Raw genomic sequence first — 23,231 nt, 5'->3', positions numbered from 1 at the left:
AGCAGGCTAGCAAACTAGGCGTTTTGTCGTTAACCTCGATGCCTTTAATTTGCTTTCTCGTCTCTCTCTACATCTCTCTAACCTACCCCTAGAAAAAGCACTGGTCTTGGTGTGGAAGTTAGTACGTGTTCAAAACTTTCACAACAATGCCTACCAAGTTGCTTCGAGCAGATACGATAAAGATTATTTGCTCATAATTATTTTTTAACCTTTCGCACTCCGGCTATCTCGTCACAACAGTTGCTTTACTTAGCCCATATGTGGCCGCTGTCCGCTTCGTTAACAAGCCCACAATTGAGGCAGCGTCGGTGGCCCTTAGCACTCAAGGACTCTTTGAGATCAATTGCGGAAATACACGTGCCGTGTCTCTCGCCTGTTCAGCCTGCACCGTAAATAGCGGCGCGAATGGGGCCGTGAGCAGGGAGAGAAACAGTACGGCACTAAACGAGAAGGTTGCGGAGAGAGAGAGACGGAGTGAAGGAAAAGCAAGCGTCGCTGCTGTCAGCGCGTGGCCCCAAGGACGCGCGCACACGCAACTGCCGCGTTTGTGGCAGCGTGGTTTCGTGTTTTGACTCACGAAGGCGTGCGCTTCAGGCCTGTCCCGGCCCGATGCGCCATTGACACTTGAGACTTGCCGTCACAGTGTCCCTCTACACTATACGTCGGATCCTACCGGGGACTTCCTTTTCATTGAAGCAAGGTTTCTGCGGTAAGTGCAACATAGGCTGGTATGATCGGCTGAGCAGAAGGGACGCTGAGCGAGGGTTTTTCTTTTTTGTCAGAATTTTTTTAAGCCTGTGAATTCACGCGCCACTGTTGTTCTCGCCTTGCATCAGTTCGAGATTATCAGTTGCGAAGTGAGATTTAAATTTCCAATAGTACTGGTGCAATACCTACTGCCCGTTTTGGGTCCCTCAACGGTGTGGAATGAAAAAATTAATATCTTGCCTCGGAACGACAGAATAAGCACTTTGAAAACGTCCGAATGATGGGCTGTATACTTGCGATGGCATTTTGGCCATTGAAGCACAATGACGGCATGCAAAGTACACAGAGTACACTCTTGGTCGTTTCTGTGTCCGCCTTGCTCGTCGTCTTTGCTGGCGCACTGTGCGAAACATCATGACCTCAGCAAAGAGTGCACGGGGTGTTATATCCTTACTTTTGACGAGCTATACACCGTTCTCTGTTTTAAATGACCATAGCCAATCCTAACAATGCTCCACAAAAGGGTCAGACGACATTTATCGAAATTAATTTTGCAATGAAACAGACCTATAATATATGGTCGTTCCGTAAAAAAAAAAAAGAAATGTTGGCTTCCATTTGCTTTTTGTTTTTTCGCTTGCCATGAAATGGTTACATGCATACTGGCCCTTTTGACCCTGAAATGTGTAGCAATGAGAGATATTTTTGTGGCTACTTATTAAAACTAGAACAATGTGAATTTATGATTTTACGGCATACGTCATCGTTATTCAAGGAACGGCGCTGAGCGTATTGGCGTTATACTACAACACGTACACTTAAATATACAACGTAAATGTTTGTAAATATTTGAGGCACGTGACTTAATCCCTGGATTCGCTGAAGCAAACGCCACCTGTAATTTTTTTATTTTCACTGATGCGCAGAATTATAAGTAAAATTTTCAGCTTTTCAGGTCAATATTGCAATCGCACACCGTAGTGAGGGTTCCGGAGTAATTTTGACTACTTGCGATTTTTTAACGTAAACCCAATGCACGGCACACAAGCATTTCTTGCATTCTGCCCCCATTGGAACGTGGCCGCCGGGTCCGGTATCGAACCCGCCACCTCGAACTCAGCCACCCAAGGCTCTTGCAACCGATCGGCGGATGAATGAACAAATTCGCAGTGACCGCAATTCTAGACCGCAATATATACGCGGTACTTATACGGTACAAGTACCACCTTTATATTGGCTGGAGTTTTCTAGCAGCTAAAAGACTGCGCAGCTGTGCCTGACACAACAAGTACTTAGGGAATGTACAATCGTAGTTTCAGCATATATGGATTTTATCACCCACAATTGCAGTTGCTGCGTGACGTTCATTCAAATTTACGCAGGAGGGGTGAATAAAGCATCTTGCTTCAACGATAGTTAAATTATTTCACTGCTTTCAAAAATCAATCTACGTAAGGTGAAGGAAGCAATGCTTTGTTGCGTTTGTAGTTGTTGTTTGGAAGATGGGAGGGGAGATTTCCGGGGGTTCTCGAAAGATCTTTCAAACCATTCTCGTGGTTTTCTAACGTGCAAAGCATTTCTAAAGCTTTAATACCAGAATAAACTTCTCTATTACCCGCCGTGGTTGCTCGGTGGCTATGGTGTTGGGCTGCTGAGCACGAGGTCGCAGGATCGAATCCCAGCCACGACGGCCGCATTTCGATGGAGGCGAAATGCGAAAACGCCCGTGTACTTAGATTTAGGTGCACGTTAAAGAACCCCAGGTGGTCAAAATTTCCGGAGTCCTCCACTACGGCGTGCCTCATAATCAGAAAGTGGTTTTGGCACGTAAAACCCCATAATTTTTTAAGCTTTTCTATTAGCGTTAATTAGGCCTCATTCAATTAGGCTTCATGCGTGCTATGAAACTTCGTGGCTGTCTTACGCGGCCTCTGGAGCACTGCCTGGAGCACTATCAAACAATCAGTTCAATATGCGAATGAAAGCACAGACAATCGAATGTTATGAGTTTTAAAATGACGTACATAATCACTCAAAGACATCGCTTTCTTTAAGAAGCAAATAACCTATCCGTAACCGTCTCAGGGGTGCTGCGAGCATTCAGTACAGCTTGCACCTGAAGAATTCGTGATCGGTATTACTATTAAATCATTATTCAATAGTTTGTATCTGCACCCTACTCTCCTTGCGGCAATTTAAATGCAGTTATCGAAATACGCCACATTTCTATAGGATGTATACTATCAACGTATAACTAAATGGTTGAACATTTGCAGTTACGTATATTGTTGGCCTTTCATAACAGAAGCAGCCTTTAGCCGAAGTGACCCGCCGTCATGATGCAGCCTTCGCTTTTGCACCTATAGGCTCACGGTGTCGACTACGGTTAGCAGTGGCTACACATTCTTATAATGGTATAGTTGAGAAAGGCTCCTGCGTAGTGGAGAGAGGTTCGAAATCCAAGTTGTCGTAATTATCCTGGATCCTTCGTTACAGACACTGTTCTTCTACCTAGGAACTGTAGTGCTGACGTAGTGGCTATGGCGTTACGCTGCTAAGCCCAAGGGCGCGGGATCAAATCCCGACCGCGTCGACCGCATTTCGATGGGGGCGAAATGCAAGAACGTCCCTGTACGGGGCGTTGGATGCAGGTTAAGAGAACCCCATGTGGTCGAAATTAATCCGGAGTCCCCTATTACTGTGCGCCTCATAATCATATGGTGGTTTTGGCATTTAAAACTCGAAAATTAATTGTTTTTCTATCTATGGCGTGCGCGATCAAGAGTGGTAAGCTCGCTTGTTCTCCGCCGCTATCAGTTTCACCGCGTAGTACTAACTTGCAATTTCCTGTAGGCATCGTTATTTCTCCCGTGCCTGCGCTACATATAATGCGGAGATGTGACTGTTTTAAGAAGAAAGTTGAAGTGCAACAACTTGTGAGCGGGCACGCGCATCATGCGCACTATATACTAGACCGCGCACTGCGACACAACGACACAACGTCATATGTCCTCATCGATTAAGCCTGCCTCCCGAATAGACGCGCCCAACGGACTCTTGAAGGCCACGCCAAATGGTGGCGGATGCTGGCGGCGACCTCGAAGCAAGAAGTAATGAAAACAAAACGAGAAACAGTGGAACGTACATGCGTATGTGGCGACCACCGATTGCTTGCTTTCTACAGACGCGTGGATAGGCTGCGGGGTTGGGTGAGCGTATCAGGTGAGGGGCGCCTGAAAGAGCATGCGCACTAGGATCCTACATACGCGCGCATAGAGACGGTATCGTCTCTTTGCGCGCGTATGCCCGCGTATTGAAACGCTGCTAGCCCAGCTACTCCTGGCGCTTCCTCGCGCAAAAGAAAACGGTCCGATACACGCTGCCGATAAGCCACCATTCTAGGGATCGGAAGCATGTGCTACGACATCCAGCCATCTTTCAGTTGAGGAAATCACGATCCGTCGTATCGACTTTTTAAAACTCCGGTGTCGAGGAAACTAAAGGACATCTACTGTGCTACTGCCCATCTTTTGAAAATGAAAGACATGACCTCTGCACAGCTCTCAATCAGCTATAGATAGAAAGCCGTGCACCTTGAACAAGATCTTGGGACCATGTTCTCGCATGTCGCAGCTACAAAAGGCCACAAAAGCGCGGCTGCGATATTTGAAAGCTACCGGATTGAGTCAGCGTCTGTGATCCGGACTGAGTGATCGAATGATACCCCCAGTGGACTTTTCTTCTTTTCATCTTTCCGTCGTCCTTTCCCTTTCCCTAGATTAGGGTAGCCAACCGGGCTCAGTCCTGGTTACCCTCCCTACCTTTTATTTATCATTTGCTGTCTCTCTCTCTCTCTCTTAGAAGCGAAACCTACTTTTCTGGCCAAGCCGTGCTATAGTGGATTTGCCGCAGCCATGGAGGAAGGAAAACTGAGAAGGGGCCCCGACGTCACTCTTTGTGAAGCTAAGTGAAGCCAGAAGTTCGCGTTGCTCCGCCATTATATCGGGCCAGTTCTCCTCTATCGTTTACATTTCTCGCGAAATCACGCCGCGTAGCATGCAACCGTGCTGCTCGGACGCGCCCGCTCCGCATCAGTATAAAACAAAACGATATAATCGCGATGTCTCATTGCATATACCGTTGCCGGAATGATGCTGAAAGAAGTTCATAATGAACTTCGAAAATTGGGCCGTGAAGTCGAATCCGCTGCTTTTACCGGCTTTTATGAAAATAAACATGCTTTATAAGGTTAGCCAACTGGACTGCTCTCATCAACCATAGGAACCAGCCGTTGTGCAGTTCTTGCGTGTTTCTTTTTTAAAAGTTCACTTTTATAGCTGCCTTCTAATTGCTTTTCTCTCCTTGGGCTTCCTGGGGTTCTAAGACGGACTTGCGAGCTAGACATCTGGCGATACGAAAAATATGTACTCATTCTCACTGCACTGCAAGAACACATTTGCGATCCATCTGGAGTTTATGAGCACCAATACGTATTCTCGCTGTGACTTGAGGAATCGTCGCGCTTTATTGAACAGATTTCGGGTTGCCGCGCCTCACTATGACAGCGCGCCGGCGAGGAGGCAGAATGTAATTTCTGACTCCGCGTTTAGATTCATTGACTGCGGCTTGAGGTGCCTTCTTCACGGAACCAAAGTTTTGCGATAGCCGGCGCACGGTGCAGAACAGTGCGCGCGTAGAACGGGCCTACGTGCCACCATGGAACAGCCGTTTGATGTGTTCGCAGGCGTACGTTCTGTGGAGCTTTGCGCACTCTTGCAGCGCTTCCGCTAACCTTCACTTCCCTGCGCTTCTTGCGCGCACAGATAAGATACGCCTGCGGTAGGGAGGATTCGTTCCTTAAGTCAAAGCAGCCACTTCTTTCCCATATTACCGCATCAAGCGGTGACTGGCCGGCACACGGTGCCGAGGGCTGCAAAATGCACATATTCTGCGTAACGCTCTATCAGCACGTGTATTGTGGTACACCTGTGCAGGTGTGCATGAACTTCAAACGTGCTCTGCTTAAAAGACTTTGTGCTGTCACGAGTACTTCGAGAAACAAGCAACAGTTAAGAAACATGTGTTTTATTATGCACAAAAGCAAGTTGTTACTGAACACAAATGTTCTAAACCCAAGACTATACATTCTGGCATAACGTACGTTCTACGTGCAACAAATGCACCGTGCGCTGTCGAAAGCAGGAACCACTCACCTGTCCGAAAGCCTGGCCGCTACAGCAGAAGAAATAAAAAGAAATAGGGTAAGAAAAGAGGAACCCACTTCGTCATTTCCTCCATACTTTTCTCCTAGCGCGCGAAGGGTGTAGGGCCTCTCCTCAGTTTTCCTTAGTCCACGGCCGCAGTAGTCAGGGGCGACAATGGTGGTAGAAGTCGCGCCTGTGGTCCCTATTAAACGCGTTGTAGCAGTGCCCGCAATGACGTAATGTCTGCTCAAATGCTGCAGCATACACACTCCCTCTCTCTTTTTTTTAGCGCTGACCTGCGAACTGCCCACAGCTTGACACGGGACAGCGGAGCTAGCCAGTCATGAGCGCTCTGCTAGAGGGGCTCGCCCTTTCATCCCTATGGGACTGGCGGTGGATCACCACAGCGCTGGTCGTCGCAGTATGCTACTTTCTCGGCCGCTTCTACTACCGGGTGTCCAAGTATCCGAGGGGGCCGTTTCCTTTACCGCTGGTCGGAAACCTCCTCAGTAAGTGACGCAAAACACCGCTTTTACAGAAGTGGTGGGAGTTAGGATCAGGGTAGGTAGAGCCAGTTTGTGTATCTGCCACTATACGATGCCTTCTTCGATCACACTGCTCGTGCATTACCAACGCCCCACCACCAACTTGTCGCCTCTTTCAGTCATTCTGAACGTCTCTTTCGTAAAGCGTTTGGAGTTTTCCAAGTAATTTACTGTTTATGACATTTTTTTTTTGTTTTATTATGCAAGGAAAACATAGCTGCGTGTGTTCATGCCTTAGATCCATTAGCTTAACTTCAAATGTTTCTCTATGGAATTAATTTAGTGTACTTTGTAATGTTCAGGATATTGTTTTAGTCTGACGTAGGAAGGTAAGTTCCTGCATTTCTAAGTGCGTTACTTGAATGTAGTAGATTTCAATCTTCCATTATTCACGGGAAAATCGATTGTGAACGCGTTAGTTTTCACACTCTATTTGTAACTCTTTGTTAAAGTGCCTCTCCTGTCTTCATACTCACGCTTTCAAGTGGAAGAGAGGGTTCGGCGTCACTCTACTATATTTAAAGTGCAGTCTCCCTATTTTCTGACGTTAAGCCAAAATCTGGATTCTGTTCTCTTTCAGTAACAAAGTGAATGTCAGTAGAATGACAGAGCCATTGAGTCTTTCCGTTTTCTCCTATACATTCGCGGGCGCCTTAGTTTCTTTTTTTTTTCTTTTTAGCGTTCTCAAGCGATAACTGCGTATTCTAATTTAAGCTTAACGATAGTCACGTATGCTGTAAGTTTGGTTGCTATCAACGTGTTCATTAATTTATGTCGCTGTCCTGTGATACAGTAACCCCTTTGCCTCTGCACGCCCCTGTTCAGGTATCAGCTACTCGGGCTAGGCAGTTACGCTGCAGCTGGCAGTAATTTTCCTTTTTTTTTCTATTGCATGCACAGCTTAATAAGAAACCTACTAAATACAGCTGTTAGGTAAATGCAAATTCCACCTAGGAGCCTTAGTTATTGTGGCCGTTATACATTTGTAACCTGTGCCTTGAGTTAGCGGCGACGAAGAAATTTCTACGGAAACGACAGAAAGTTTCCCTTTCTGATTATTTTCATATAAACAACTTTATCATCGGTAACACTTCGCAGTTTGTCTAACATCTTCCACGTATTCGTCTAAAGCAGTTTGACATCATTAAATACGTAATTTGGCTTTATCAAGTTGCAGGCCTGAGTGATGGTTTCGTTTTCTTGCTCACATTTTCCCACTCACAGACAAAGCAAAGAAGCTCGTCATTCACTCGTGCGCTCTCACGAAAATGTAGAACACCAGCCAGAGTTGAGATTACAGACTGTTGTGACGCCTGTTTCTCGAACCTCGACTGGCGTTACTATTGGGTAGCGTGGCGTTGTCAGCGGGCTGCAGGTGTCCGGTAGACCATGGCGACCAGGCAAGGACAAGACGATTACTAGTGCGAAACTCGCACTGTTTATTCAATAGTTGGTGAAGGATGTAAAAGAGAATGAATGAAGTGAAAAAGTACATTGCGGGGCCCCTTAAATAGGCCCACTGGAATCCTAGGCGAGATCTTGCTCATGTCAACGTCACGTGACAGGCACTGAGCCTGGTTGTGGATGGGCGGCTAATCCCTTTTCCCAGGTGAGTTTGCACGAGATTGCCTCCTCTGGCCGCAACCCACGGAGTCTGGTCGGGGATAGGCGGCGGATCCCTTCTCCCAGGTGAGCTGTCACGGGCTTGCCTCCTCTGGCAGCAACCCGTGGGTCCTCGTTCTCCCCTAGAATTGGACAGTTCGTGGAAAGGGTTCTCCCTTTGGTCGCACACACAAAGGGACCTGTCATCACTGCGGGGTGCCTGCCAGACCGCCAACCACACGAGACAACCATAGCAAATCAGGAACCCATTCTCCGTTTTGATTAGGCATGGTCTTTAAGCATCCGTTTTGCCCAGCCTCTTACACGTCAACCGTAACAAGACGTGTCGCATAGACTAACATGGTCAGAGAGGCGCACATTGTTTCCACGGCCTTCGCAGGCCTCCGCAACGTCAACTTGCCCATCAAGGCGATCGAATGGTCCAAGGTGTACGGAGACGTCTTCACCGTGTGGATGTCCCACAGGCCCATGGTTTTTCTCAACAGCTACGACACCATCCGTGAGGCGTCCCTCGACCGCCGGCACGAGTTTGCCGGGCGCTTTCCAACCAAGATGGGTGAGCCTTCATGCAAATGATTTCGTTTGCAACGTCCTATTTTACGTCTAGTCGCTACACGCTTTCGCGGTCATTTACTTCAATTTCACCAGCCTCATGCTTATCTTAATTTCTTTGTTCATGCTTACAGTTTAATCGCAGAAGCGGTACGCGGTTATCTTCGATCTTCTACTCGCTGTATTCACTGTTCGCCTAATAACATTCATCGGCGATACACGAACACCACCACCGTCAGGAGCGCTGGTTGTAATGTTTAAAGACAAGTCCGCTGATACTTTGACTCCCAATCTATGAGCAACCACATATTTCATGTTTACTCACTACAGCGTGCTGCACTGGAAGTGAATATTTTTTGTTTGTTTAGATATCAGAAAGGAGCCACAAAAGCGCTCGAAAGGGGCCGCGCGACAAGTCGCTCGGTAATTTTTTAGTATCGCAGGCTTTATTTAAAAAAACAATAGCTATACAGAACGTAGTGAGCAACAGAAACATGTATCCGGGGTGTTTTTTATGACGGCCTACAATTTCCTGTTTGACGATCTTGTTCTTTAAGAAGTTAATTAAATAATAATGCCTAATTCTTTCATTTGCCGAAATGCAAAAAAAAAAAATAGTTTGATTTGCTCCAAATAACGGCAAGAACAATTACCTTGGTTCTGTCCAGCTACGTAACAACCGCATAATTTCTCTTAAATTTTGCCACAAGTTACATAGGGCACCTTGAATGTAGTAGAACACACGCATGCAACCACACACGTACACATGTATACACACACGCGCCGAAACACATACACAAACAAACATGTCCGCCGGCACACACACGCACACAAACACACACACACAACCACGCGCACGCAGAAAAAGAAACACTTAAGTGCGTCTTATGCTACTACCAAATTTACCGCAAATAAATCCGATGCTTCAGTTTTTGTTCGCTATCAGCGTTGATGACGTTAACCAGGAGCTGGTGCAACTTTGCTATTTAAATCATAGAAGCCAATATCTTAAACACAGGGACCAATATCTTTATTTCGGTTGTCCCCCAATGCCGGGCGCAGAAAGATTTCCGAATTTCGCTGATAGGCGGGATATATGAATCACCATTATAAGAGAATGTTGTACTATGTGCTTTCGCGACCTGTCTATTAATAGGGGAGCTGCCAATACGTGCCTTAGACCCTGCTCAGTCTCGACATGTACAAGCTTCGTTTTTTTCTTTTTTGCTTTGAATTCCAGGTAGCATACAAACCCAGGGAAATCACGATATTATGTTCGAGGATTACAACGCGCGTTGGAAAGCACTTCGAAAGGTGGCCCTCCTTGCTGTAAGGTTTGTATTCCTTATTCACAGCGGACGTTTCTGTGACAGCTGATCGGCATGTGTGGAATTCATATCATTACAAATGGGAAGCTGATCGATGCTTTGAAATTGTCGCAGTGCTGACTCATTTTATACATTCAACTTCATCAACATGCGATCAACCCTCAAATACAATAAATTCTCGTAAAGATTCGTGGAGATAGAAATTCCAATGTCCTAAACAACTGCACTTTACGCGTTCAGGATTTAAGGCATGCTGTCTGAAGGCGTTGAAGCATGAGTAAAACATACTTATTAAATTCGATGTGCTGTGCATACAAGCGACGTGTAAGCAGGCGTTTCGGATGAGCGCTCTTTTCTTTTTTTAACCGGACGCATTCGTAGCAAGTTAACCGACTATGGCGGAGCCGGCACAAGTATATCCAGCTCTTGAATCCTTTTCTTCCTGTGACAGCAGCACGCTCCCCCTCTGCGAGCGGCGTTAATCTGCGACACTAAATAAATATCACATGCTACACGCTTCTCCGTGACGGTCGCAAAGCTCGAATTGTGCTTACCACCGAACATTACTATTTTCCGTTTTACTTGTTCTGTGTTCAATCGCAGGAAGTACGCCGTCAGTGAGTCCCTCGAGAAACTCTGCACGGATGTTGTCGACTCTTACGTGGACTCCCTGAAAGAGGGTCCGCAGCTTGTCGAATCAAGGGAGCCGTTTCTGCACATCCTGTTCACCCTCGTTGGAGTTTCCGTCTACGGCACAACGTACGGACCATTCTTTGTGATTGCGTTTTATTTATTTATTTATTTCAGAATACTGCAGGCTAACAGTTATGGCGCATGCAGGAGGGCACATACAAGGCATGAAAATGCACTGTGACATAAAAAGAAAAAGAAAGAACAGCAGATTAAGACCAGAAAATAAGAAGCAGTAGAATATGTATACACATACACATATTAGTACATATATACACATATACGCACATATAAAGCACTCATTCACTCAAACAAATGCTCTTCTAGAGCCTTAACAATATTAGGGGACTGGAAAACGGCCCCGGAAGACAGTTCCAGTCGGAAACGGTCCTCGGGAAAAAACTTTTTGAAGGTTACAGTTCTTGCAAAAATTGATTCCAGTAAATGACTTCCTGTGTGGTGTGTTCGTCTAGACGATAGCTGTTTAAGTACTGTGGGATGCGAAATGTTTAGTTCATGTGCTAAAAGGTTACGCATGAACAACAAACGGGACATTTTCCTACGTACTTGAAGTAGATGGATGTGATTTGCTTTCATTAGTGTCGTAGGTGAATCAAGCCTTCTGTATTTCTTATAAATAAACCTAATCGCTTTCCTTTGCACCATCTCAAGCTGGTAAATTTCCTTTATGAACGGGTCCCATAAGACCGACGCGTACTCTAACTTTGATCTAATAAATGTTATGTATGCAAGACGTTTAAGCTTACTTGGAGCGCCTCTAAGCTTCGGCCTCAGAAAGCACAGCTTGGAAAAATGAGGAACAAATGTCTGCAATATGCGCAGACCAGGCTAAATCGTTTATTGTAACCCCTAAGTATTTATGATTTGTGGCCTTTATAATAGAATGATTTAGAAGGCTGTCAGAGAAAGGAGAAACCTGCCTTTTGCGCGAAATTCGCAAGATGACAGTTTTATCTAGGTTAAGTTACATATTCCATTTAAGGCACCATTGATGAACGACTAATAGCGAGTTTTGTAAGAGGTAATGATCATTACGCTTGTTTATGCTCTTAAATAGAATGCCGTCATCTGAAAAAAGGCTGACAGACATTTTCGGAAATAGCAGCCGGCAAATCATTAATATAAATTAAAGAGAGCAGCGGGCCTAAAACGCTTCCTTGGGGTACACCTGACGTCACTGGAAGCACTTCAGATTTACAACCATTAACCTCTGCGTACTTTTAAATAAGCATTAATCCAATTAACAAGGTAAGTAGGCACGCCAATACTTTCCAGTTTATAAATAAGTTTACTATGGGGGAACTGTGTCAAATGCCTTGCGGAAATCTAAAATAAGTACATCAATCTGCCCTGATTTATCAAGCACAACACAAAAATCAAGAATTTTTGTAACTGTGTCACAGTGGACATTTCTTTCCGAAAGCCATGTTGCACAGGCGATACAATGTTATTTTCAGCGAGATAGAAGTTAAGATAACCAGAAACTATGTGTGCAAGCAACTTGCAACAAGAGGAAGTGATTGAGATTGGTCGATAATTAGAAATAATTAGGTTGTCCCCTTTTTTATAGATCGGCACAACGTGGGCCACCCTCCAGTCCTCCGGCACATCCCCTGAAAGTAACAAAACTTGAAAGATCCTCGTTAGTAAAATAGATACCAGTGCTGCAAAACGCTTCGGAAAGGCATTTGGAAGCCCATGGGGACCCGCAGATTTGTTATCTGCGAGTTTACGCAGCATAGACACAACACCGTTCACAGAGATAGTTGGTACGTCACCAGGATCTTCAACTGGAATTCTAGCGGGGGTTGGCCGTCCCATAAGGAACACGCTTTGAAAATACGAGTTAAAAGCTTGCGCTATGATTGTGGAGTCTGTTACAACGCTGTTATTAACTCGAATCTTGGTCAAGTGGTCAGTCCTGCGACCTATAAAATACCAAAATTTTTGGGGATCACTTCTGATAAATTCGGGGAGCGTCGTGTCAAAATAAAGCTGGAACTGTTGAGGACAAGGTATTTTTTTCTTCCTACTGCGACTTACTTTCCGTTTCATTCTAATTATTTCGCGACTTATTCAAGGATTGCGGCGATCAATACGAACCATTCTAAGGGGAACAAAATGTGAAATATTCTACTGTACTGTATTTTTAAAGTGCTGCCATAAACTATGAAGGTGATTGCTCCAAGGGTTATCTAACTGTGATTGTAAAGAGTCCATTATTGCGTTATCGTCAGCACGTGCATAGTCCTTGATCATTTTAACCGGACGCATCCTAGAAACAACTGGCGAAACACAACAGAAGAACAACAGACGATGGTCCGAGATTCCAGCTTCAACACTAAGCACTCCATCAAAAAAGGTTTGACTAACAAAGAAATAGTCTAGGACAGATGTGTCTCTGGTGTATGCATGAACGGTTCGCTTAAGGTTTAAAGAAAACATCAGATCTAGAATAATATCGCATGAGGCACACAGGCCATAATACGGTTTATCCCAATCGATAGCAGGGAAATTAAGATCACCGGTAATAATTAAGTTCCGGTTTTGGTAAGGTGGTAAGCGGTCAAATAAACTATACATGAAAGAATTCTCTGCATCACGTGCACGATACACAGCACAAAAAAAATGAGACCATGCGAAGTTACGTGCAACAACAAACTTTCATGCTGATCAAGTTGTTCAAGCAGCGTTACGTTTACTGCTCGCTTCGCAATCACAGCTGGCAACGCCTCCACCACGTGAGCCGCGACCTCTTCTGTATATGACGTAGTCCGGTGGCACAATTTCTTCAAGTATACTACTATGTAAGCACGCCTCGGAAATCACCAGTAGGTGGGGATCGTAAGAAAAAAAAACTTCAAGGCTATCTTTTTTTTTTTACAAGGCTTCTAGCGTTCGAGGATATCACACGTGACTGGCACGTATCAGGCGATGGGGTCGTCTTGCCGTCAAGAGAACTTGGAGCGTTAATATTAGTCGATGGCCGTTTATGCTTAGCTTGATTCGGAGAACGGTGGGCGCAAAAGAAAGAGTGATTCTGAACCTGTGGCTTGTCAAGTACTAGAAGCATTGGCGCGTTTCCTTCGCGGACGACCTGCATTTTCCCCCTGTTGTGAGGCGTTCGTTCCACCACTCTCATAGCTGTGATCAATACCGCGTGAAGCGGCATCAGGTACTTTCAACCTTTGATTTTTCCTTTCGTCCCACGCGTAGACTTCCTTGTTAATGACTAATTTGTCATACTTAAGGTACACTTTATCTTCAGGCCCCTTATCTTTAGCATTAGCCCAGTGCAGCTTTCTAATTTTTCTTAGCCTAGCTGAGAAGTCTTCCGAAAATGTACGTTTGAGTTCCCTTCACCTTCTAAGCATTTCTGAGAAGTTCCGCCTTTTCAATGAAGTCAAAACCATATAATCACCGGACGCGCTTTCCCAACCGCTTTGCTTCCTAGGTGGTGTAAACTTTCTAGGCTTTCTACTTTTATTTCAAGTTTGCGTTCAAAAATTTCTGCTAGAATATGTTCCTTAAGACTATTTACTGTCTTTACTTCAGACTCCTGAATACCATACACGACTAGATTGTTTCATCGAGAATAATTTTCAATGTTGTCCACATACCTCCTTAGTGAAACAATCTCTTCGTTTAGTTCCGCAAGCGACTGCTCACATGTCTCCATCCTTTTAGCTGTCTGTGAAAGCACTTCCACTTTACCTTCAATGGAAGACAGTCTTGCGGTAATGTGCGAGTCTAGCTTAACTTCGATAGCCTTTAGTTCACATGAAGAAGCCTTTTGATTTTGGAGAATTTCTTCGAATTGCTCTGCTATTCCTCGGTCTGAATTAAGTTCAACGTCCCCGCTTAACCGTGCAAGTAGACAAAATGAGTCAAAACACTCAGTAAAACATTCAAGCAAGATGCCTGGGAAAGGCAGCACAACCAAACAGAGGGAATCACTTTTAAATTCACAGGAATTGCGATATCTACCAACCTGCATGGAAAAGACGAAGAGGTTTAGCCGTGACTGCATCCCTCGGGTGCTGCCTTGCCCACTGGCGAAGAAATCTTGAGGGGTAGTTTCCAAATAATTTGATGATGTCCATGTTACTCGGCATGGCCAACGCGAATGCCGATAACGTTCAGGGCAGCAGCCATCGGTGTCGTTGCGAAATCTAGTGTTGGCATGGGAGAGCATCGTCACTGGCACATGGTGGTGTCGTTCATTCCACGACGCAGCACACTCACCGTGGACGGGATGAAAAGAAGCAGTGTCGATGCACGAGGCAAAGAGCTGCATGAAAAAGACGAACAGGTTTAGACGTGGCTGCATCCCTCGGATGCTGCCTTGCGCGTCGAGTTTTTCCTAAAGCTCGACGCGCACTCGCTTTTGTTCGGGTGCCGGCGCAGTACTGCGCCGCCCGCGAGCACCAAACAGCAAAGGAACATTTGACCAATAAACTTCGAAATCAGATGAACTTAGAATAACGCCAGGATAAGAGCTCCAACGGAAGCGACTCGCCTTCACCACGGCGTGGCACACGCTTCGCGCTTGCTGCGCTGGCTCGCCAGTCTTCTCGCTTATTGCTGCCGCCGCTGCATATGAATGCATCGCTGCGCATGCGCGATGGTGCGCGAACTCTTGAATTGGAATCGACCGCAATCGTAACTGTGTCACAATCACGCGGTCGAAGCCGTCGGCACGTGCAGTCCGTTGCATGCTTGACGGGCTATCGGGGATCCCAACAAACCATTCAGCCAGCTGCAATTTGGCAGCATGACGAATGTACCCTCCTAAACTGAAATTTCACGCCCAGGTGAGAAAAGGCTGAATTTTGACGTAATTGGTGGTTTCCTGGCGGAAAGCTTATTACACCACCGCCGTTTCCCTTCTGCAGAGGGGGACGTAACACGTCGGGTGGAACACCTTCACAAAATCGCGCGGCTGCATTTTTCTAGCGGCACAAGCAAGGTAGCCTTCTGCAACTTGTAATGGCATGCGACTTTCATTAAAAGATGAAGCTCCATCCTTGCCCAGTTGGAGAGAGACATAGAAACAGAGTAAAGACTGGGAGGTTAGCAAGAGTACGGTTAATTACCGTGTACGGGGAGAAAGGAAAAATAATTTAAGGGCATTGGAAGGGAGAAAGATGAGTAGCCGAAAGGAAATTGCTGCACCAAGATTGTGAGTCTGCCCACATCACTATCACAGCCTATCTCGCAGGTTCGCGCAGCACTGGTAGCAATCGCTCGGGCTGCCTTCAGCGTATGCGTCCTCTGTGACCACTGTCCAAATATATTTTTTTATTCGGGTTGCGACCAGCTGCATCAAAGGGTGATTGGCGACGGGGAAGCGGTCAGACGTTCTTTATCTCATCGGCAGCGCTCGGCCAGCAGCATGCACTTTCGCCGTCATCCGATGGGAGCCGACCTTCTTCACCGAACGCACGCTTGAGAGCAGCACGATGCCACTGCGCAAGCGCTCCGTCACGTGGCTTTTTTCATACTTCGCGGGCTTTCTTTGCAGCCCGGAGAAAAGGACAACGCGCGACGTATCCTAAAGGAAACAACTAGATTGGTGGTTTCTCAAGGTGCTCTACAAATCTGCGTATCATACTTAGGGTTCGCAGCCAATAATTTAAAAGTTGGGTAATTAGACTTTATTTATTAGTGAGTTATGGGGAAAACAAAAAAAAATGTCTCAGTTACTATAGACTATTGCGAATAGTATGCGCTCGGTTCAATTTGCTTCCGACGCGCCTTTCATTTTTAAATTATTGGCTCAAGCAGCAAGTGTCACAGGTGTGGCTGTCGGCCTACATATATTAATAAACGAGATTGATTTGGGAAAGCGTACAATCCACATCCAGTACAACAGTTTCATCGCAATTTGCTAGCCCAGGTGGTAGTCATAAGGCAGTGAATTTAAGTGGCTGCTCGTGAACCTGATTTAGTTCTTACAAAGACAATTTATGACCCCGTGCCACAGAGACAAGTGTTGCTGCCGCGTCTGTTCCTGCGTGTGGAATTCAGAAATACTTTCCCATTGTCTTGCCACCGAATGGGTAGATTCCTCCGCGTGACTATTGCCACTGACGACACTGCAGTGTTCCGGCAGCCACTGTTAAAGTATATCCCATTGAAAAGACACAGTCCGATAAGAGGACGCTACTAAGGTGACAGCAGCCTCCGGACACTCGAGGCGCGTTTGGGCCGTCGGGGGCGTCGTCGTTGCCGCCGCCGCTGGGCTATCACGGTGTCGATGGCGAATCCCACGCGTGTAAATCTTTAGAAGGTTTCACAGAAGCGCAGTGGGCCAGTGTGGCGCTTGAGATCCTCGTACGGTGCTCTATATATAAGATATAACAATAGGTGGAGGCTTCATATTAGCGTGATGCAGCATGCGACTAACCGCTGCTAGGTGGCAGAGACAGCCCCTTGGCGGATACCACGTATCTCGGAACAGCTAGAGTAATTAGGGACTCCGGCGTTACGCACGTCGCACCAGAATAGAGCACGAGAAGAGACCGATGGAAAGCCGTCGACCTTTATCAGTGCGCAGCGAAAGGATAGAATAGCTATAGCTTCACATTTACTGTCCGTTCTGCTAAGACCAGCGCATGTACCGTTGTGTGGTACGAACACGGCTGCTCAGCGGGAAAGGCTACGCATACGCGCGTAATGCTCATGCCAGCAGCGGAAGGCAGGCTGCGCTGCCGAGCCGACAAAGGGGGACGTGATCGAGAGTCCACTTGGCTTCGTCGCATTTGCCACCATAGACACCTTGCTATCGGTTTAAATATTTCACTTGCCGGAACAAACAACTGTCCTTTCGCATGGCAAGTGTTGTCCGGCTTTCCTAAGTGGCCAGAGAAATTCATCTTAGAGCATCGAATTGTCTGACGAAAGGGTCAATATGCTACATTGCTTTATCTTTATGTAGATGTAGTATCTGCTTTAGTTGAAGCTTTACTAATAGGAGTCGTAATATTTCTTTGTAGCTCGGATGGCATAGGCCAATCAAGTGGGATGATATCTTATTTTTTGAGTTCGTTTCCATGCATACATATTGAGCCGGCGGGAAAAGAGAAAGAGCCGATGAATAGCTTGACGATCCCTTACTACACAAAAATCAAGAAATAAAAAGCGAGCGACAAACCTGGAAGTCAATTACACATGAAAATTTAAATAAATTTTTGCTAATGATATACTAAAGCTTTAAATTCACCTTTACTTGTAAGCTTTCCTTTTGGTAATTTCGAAGTGGACCATCCGCTGGTAAAGAATCGAGCCGTGTGTTGCGAATAACTGGATTGCATACAAATGTTTAAACTCACACACGACGTCATCAACAACAGTAGAGCTTTTTGCAAAATTGTCTTTGCTACGCTACATAAATTCAGTGCAGAAATGGGAACAATTGGTCATCCTTTGCGACTCGCAGGCAGCTTTGTCTTCACTTCATAGTAACATCAGCAATTCGCAAAACATGGCATTAGTTAACGAGATACTAAAGGAACTCACAAAAGCAAGGGAAGAAAATCGCACGGTAATCTTCCAATGCATATCTGGCCACTGAAACATATCTGGGAATGTTGCAGCAGATAAGGCAGCTGGACAAGCGCATGTTAATAACGCCACACATGGTCTCCCTCTAGAACAAGGCGAATTGCGCCGCATACTAAGACAGATCCCTGCCCGTGGCTGCAATGCGACATGGTTTGATTAGAATTCGAAATCTTCATATTTATTTCACACGGACCCATCGCTTCAATTTAAAATCCCATCCACATTATATGCAACCAGCGTCTTTGAAACGCTCATTCACCGTCTGCGGCTAGGTACCGAGCACACAAAACGCTTTCTACAAAAAATTTCAAGAGTTGATAGCTAATGAAGATGTACAGCATCTTCTGTTAGAATTTCCGCTACACGACACACACAGTCAACGCTTAGCACTTGATTTAGTGGCATTAGATCGCAGGCCCTTCAGCCTCAGGAAGATCTTAGGTCCTTAGCCAACATACTCATTGCAAAGACGAGCGTTAGTGGCCCTTCAAAGATTTCTAGAAGCGAACAATATTGGAAATTATTGAGTAGAGTGTTTAAATGTGATAGCGCATTCTTTGTTTTTCTTTTGCCCGAATTTAGCCAATCCAACGCCTGGTCCTTCAATTTTGTAACTTCACCAGAATTTAATCCACAATTTCTTATGTGCCCTTATTTCAGTCTAGCTATGTGACCGGGCATCGTGTTTACTTTAGTGCACATTTGTCACTGGACAGTATTGCTGTGTTTCTGAGTTGACTTTCAGTTTTAGTGTGACATTGGTCTACTTAAGTGACTGGACTTTGTGTTTTATGATACTTATGTTACCGGAATTTGTGTTTTTATGATTTCACTATTTTTGTCATGACTTATCCTATTTCTTTTAAATCCCTATGTGAAAAGGAGTAGCCGGCGCCAATTAAAGGAGACAACGTCTCGTAAACACCATATAATAATAAAAAAACGACGGGCTTGCATCTAGGGAGGCGTTCGTTTAGGTACTGTTACTATGCGAGACCACTGCTCAATAATTAAAAAAAAGAACAAAAAAAGAAAAGAACCCCCAAACAGAACATGCTAAAGAACAGTGCCTAAACAGTACCAGTGCAGCTCAGATGGTGGATGTGTGCTTGGGTCTGGTTTTCTCGTAGTCAAGTGATATGAGAGCAGCAGTAAATATCCTTTAATAGCCACCAAGCTAGAACGACCCATTCAATGGGATTGGATGCAAAGCGAAGCAAAACTTACCTATTATATTTTACAAACGGTCAGATATTACTGATATCTAAAATAACACATTTGGTTGTCTCAATCAACAGGATGCACTATAAGCATTCATAAGTAAATCGATAATAATGTTTTCATCAGTCATTTTCCTAATGTAGTATGCCAATGCATTGCCCTTGTCATTTGGAGCAGCGCACTAGGCATATGATCCCGCAAACGTCTCCAGCATATATTAATGCGTTCGCATTAGAAGTGTCACAGTAAAAAAGCGCATTTGTGCGAACTGTGGGAATCCGATCATGTGGCAAAGGTGCGTGTATGTATATATATATATATATATATATATATATATATATATATATATATATATATATATATATATATATATATATATATATATATATATATATATATATATATATATATATATATATATATATATATATATTGTAGTGGGTAACATGCATGTGGCGCTGTGCGAACTGCCACCGCTGCGGCGCGAGACCCGAGCTCGGGCTGCTGATACGAACGGCTAGGACTCGCGATCAAGAGCGACTTGCGATCCCTCGTACGAGCTGCAATAAACCCCCTTTCATTTGGTGGAGCTGCGGGGTAGACCTCGGAAACTAGAACTCCGAAGCCGGACGCTACCGACTGCTACGACCATGCCTGACGAAACCACCCAGGAAGATGCACCACAGCCTCCGGCGGTCATCGTTTCCGGTGTGTTGCGCCAGCGTGATCCTGCCATCTTTAGCGGCACCGATGATCATGACGTGGAGGATTGGTTGTCATCTTACGAACCGGTGAGCCAGCATAACAAGTGGGACGACGTCACCAAGTTGCGCAACGTGTTGTTTTAATTAACTGGCGTCGCGAACCTCTGGTTCCGAAACCACGAACACGATTTCGGAACATTGAGCACATTCAAAACAAGTTTCGCTGAAGTGTTCGGGCGCCCCGCTGTGCGCAAGCTTCGCGCAGAGCAACGCTTACGGGGGCGTGCGCAACATCACGGTGAAACTTTCACAAGTTACATCGAAGATGTCATTGACCTGTGTAAGCGCGTGAATCCGTCAATGTCAGAACAGGACAAGATCAAACACATTATGAAAGGCATTGATGAGGACGCCTTTCAGATGTTGTTAGCGAAGGATCCGCGTACCGTGGCCGAAGTTATCAATTTGTGCCAAAGTTTTGACGAGCTACGGAAACAACGCATCTTAGCTCGGCGCCCACCGCCTACGGAAGATTCGTTAGCAGCATTAATTATTGGCGACAACCACACAACTTTGCTGGCGCAAATAAAAGAATTTGTGCGCGAGGAGGTCGCACGACAGCTCTCGATTTTGCCGACCACGGAGAAGCCTTCTCAATGTTTGGCTCCAGCGCTCCGACAGATAATTCAAGAGCAAGTGACCGAAGCTCTTCCACCTCCGTGTCAGCCGGCTCCCGTGGCCGCGCCTCTGACGTATGCTGAAGCCGTTGCACGGGCGCCTCGTCTACAGAGGTTCTCTCCTCCGCCTTCAGCGCCTCGCCCGCCGGTGTTCTCTCCTCCGCCTTCGCCTCGCCAGCCGGCGGATCCCTTTTTCAGTGCACAGCAGCAGGGTCCAAATCCTTGGCGCACTGCTGACAACCGCCCAATATGCTGTGCCTGCGGTACCCCGGGTCATGTAGTGCGCTTCTGCCGCCGGCGCTTGCCGGCCTTCGTGGGCACCCCGCGACGACCCAGCTCCGACTTCCGACCTTTCCGTATGCCTTCACGACCACCACCGGAAGTCTACGCTGCTGATGACATACCGGCACCGCAGTCACAGCTCTACGGCACTCGTCGCTCGCCTTCCCCTCGTCGGCGCTCACTCTCACCCATGCGTCGTAGACCCAGTGCCAGTACTACTGAGGCGGAAAACTGATTTCCGCAGTTCCTGAGGCACGAACTGCGTCATCGTCGGAACATCAAAGTCCTCGTTTTTCCCCCGCTAACGTCATTGAAGTGTGCGTTGATGGCATCAAATCCCTTGCGCTCGTCGATACAGGTGCTGCTGTGTCCGTGATTAGTGAGAAGCTTTGTCGTGCATTGCGGAAAGTGACCATGAAGCCTTCGGTTCCATTGCTTAGAACAGCCAGTGCGCAACAAGTACAGCCAGTCGCTATGTGCACTGCCAGAGTGCTGATTCGAGACATTTTGTATTCCATTGATTTCTTTGTGTTAACTTGTTGCTCCCACGATGTCATTCTCTGTTGGGATTTTCTGTCGCGCCATCATGCCGTCATCGACTGTGCACGTTCTGAGGTTCAGTTCTCCGTTCTGTGCGATTTGCCATCTCGCGACTTTCAAGTTCACGATCTTAGCAGGATCTGTGTAGCTTCAGATACTGACCTTCCTCCTCACAGTGCTGTATTTGTCCCTCTTTCATGCGCATCGCTTGCCGAAGCGACGGTCATGTTTACACCCGCTGCCGTCTTCATTCGCCGCCAGCCTATATTGTTGCCTTTCGCCCTCCTCACGGTTCACCATGGTGCTGCAGAAATACTGATTTCTAACGCAAATTCGTGCACTTTGGCTTTGCGCTGTGGCGAGACTATTGGCACCATCGAGTCTGTGGACGCTGACGCTATTGTGCACTTCCCCATGGCCGACGACGTCGATACTGCCAACGTAACAGCACTGACGCCTCATGTGCCATCTAACCGAGTCCCACCGGATGTTTTTGTCGCTCCATTGCCGATGACCTCGAGCCGACACAACGTGAGCGGCTAATTACTCTTTTAAATGAGTTTCACGCGTCTTTTGACTGGAACCAAGCATCATTAGGCCGCACAAGTACCGTCTCTCACCACATTGATACGGGACACCACGCACCATTACGCCAGCGTCTGCACCGCGTGTCATCCACCGAGCGTCGTGTCATCACCGAGCAAGTTGAAGACATGCTTAACCGTGGTGTTATCAAGCCATCCTGCAGCCCTTGGTCATCGCCCGTAGTACTCGTTAAGAAAAAAGATGGCTCGATTCGTTTCTGTGTGGACTATCGTCGCCTCAACAAGATTACACGAAAGGATGTCTATCATCTACCGCGCATAGATGACGCCCTGGATTGTCTACATGGTGCTGAATTCTTTTCTTCTTTGGACTTGCGATCGGGCTATTGGCAAGTGCCAGTGGATGAATCCGACCGCTCGAAAACAGCTTTCATTACGCCTGATGGCCTGTATGAGTTTACGGTAATGCCATTTGGCCTCTGCAATGCGCCAGCGACATTCGAAAGAATGATGGACAATATTCTGCGAGGCCTCAAATGGAAGACGTGCCTGTGTTATTTAGACGACGTGGTAGTTTTCTCCCCTGATTTCACCTCTCACCTCTCTCGTCTACGCGACGTCCTTACTTGTCTTGCCACCGCCGGCCTTCAACTTAACTTGAAAAAGTGCCGCTTCGGCGCCCGCCAGCTGACCATACTTGGCCATGTCGTTTCCAAAGACGGCGTCCTTCCCGACCCTGACAAACTTCGTGCTGTCGCAGAATTTCCGCGGCCGACTACACTGAAAGAGCTCCGAAGTTTTATCGGCCTTTGCTCGTATTTTCGACGCTTTGTACGTGATTTTGCCTGCATCATCGCTCCTCTGACGAAGCTCCTGGCTGGCCCAGGTGACCTTCGCGATTGGACTCCGGCATGTGGCCAAGCCTTCACCACTTTGCGTCGTCTGCTTACCTCACCACCTGTTCTACGCCACTATGACCCGACTGCACCGACCGAAGTTCATACGGACGCCAGTGGCGTTGGTCT

The 23,231-nt window shown here is 46.4% G+C and overlaps 1 protein-coding gene across 1 annotated transcript in view; it reads left to right on the top strand.

Annotated features, from left to right (window-relative positions):
* The first annotated feature begins 457 nt into the window (after positions 1-457).
* Positions 458-23,231, top strand: part of LOC142571935 (cytochrome P450 2B4-like) — a 34,401-nt gene continuing 11,627 nt past the window's right edge. The window contains exons 1-5 of the mRNA XM_075680666.1: positions 458-709; positions 6,202-6,421; positions 8,460-8,636; positions 9,873-9,966; positions 10,564-10,719. Coding sequence (XP_075536781.1) covers positions 6,256-6,421; positions 8,460-8,636; positions 9,873-9,966; positions 10,564-10,719 — 593 coding nt within the window. The 5' untranslated portion in view covers positions 458-709; positions 6,202-6,255. The remainder of the gene's footprint in view (positions 710-6,201; positions 6,422-8,459; positions 8,637-9,872; positions 9,967-10,563; positions 10,720-23,231) is intronic.

This window comes from Dermacentor variabilis, chromosome 2 (assembly GCF_050947875.1).
Source record: "Dermacentor variabilis isolate Ectoservices chromosome 2, ASM5094787v1, whole genome shotgun sequence".
NCBI classification, from domain to species: domain Eukaryota; kingdom Metazoa; phylum Arthropoda; class Arachnida; order Ixodida; family Ixodidae; genus Dermacentor; species Dermacentor variabilis.
The sequence above is the reverse complement of the archived record's forward strand: the minus strand, read 5'-3'. Positions and strand labels throughout refer to the sequence as shown.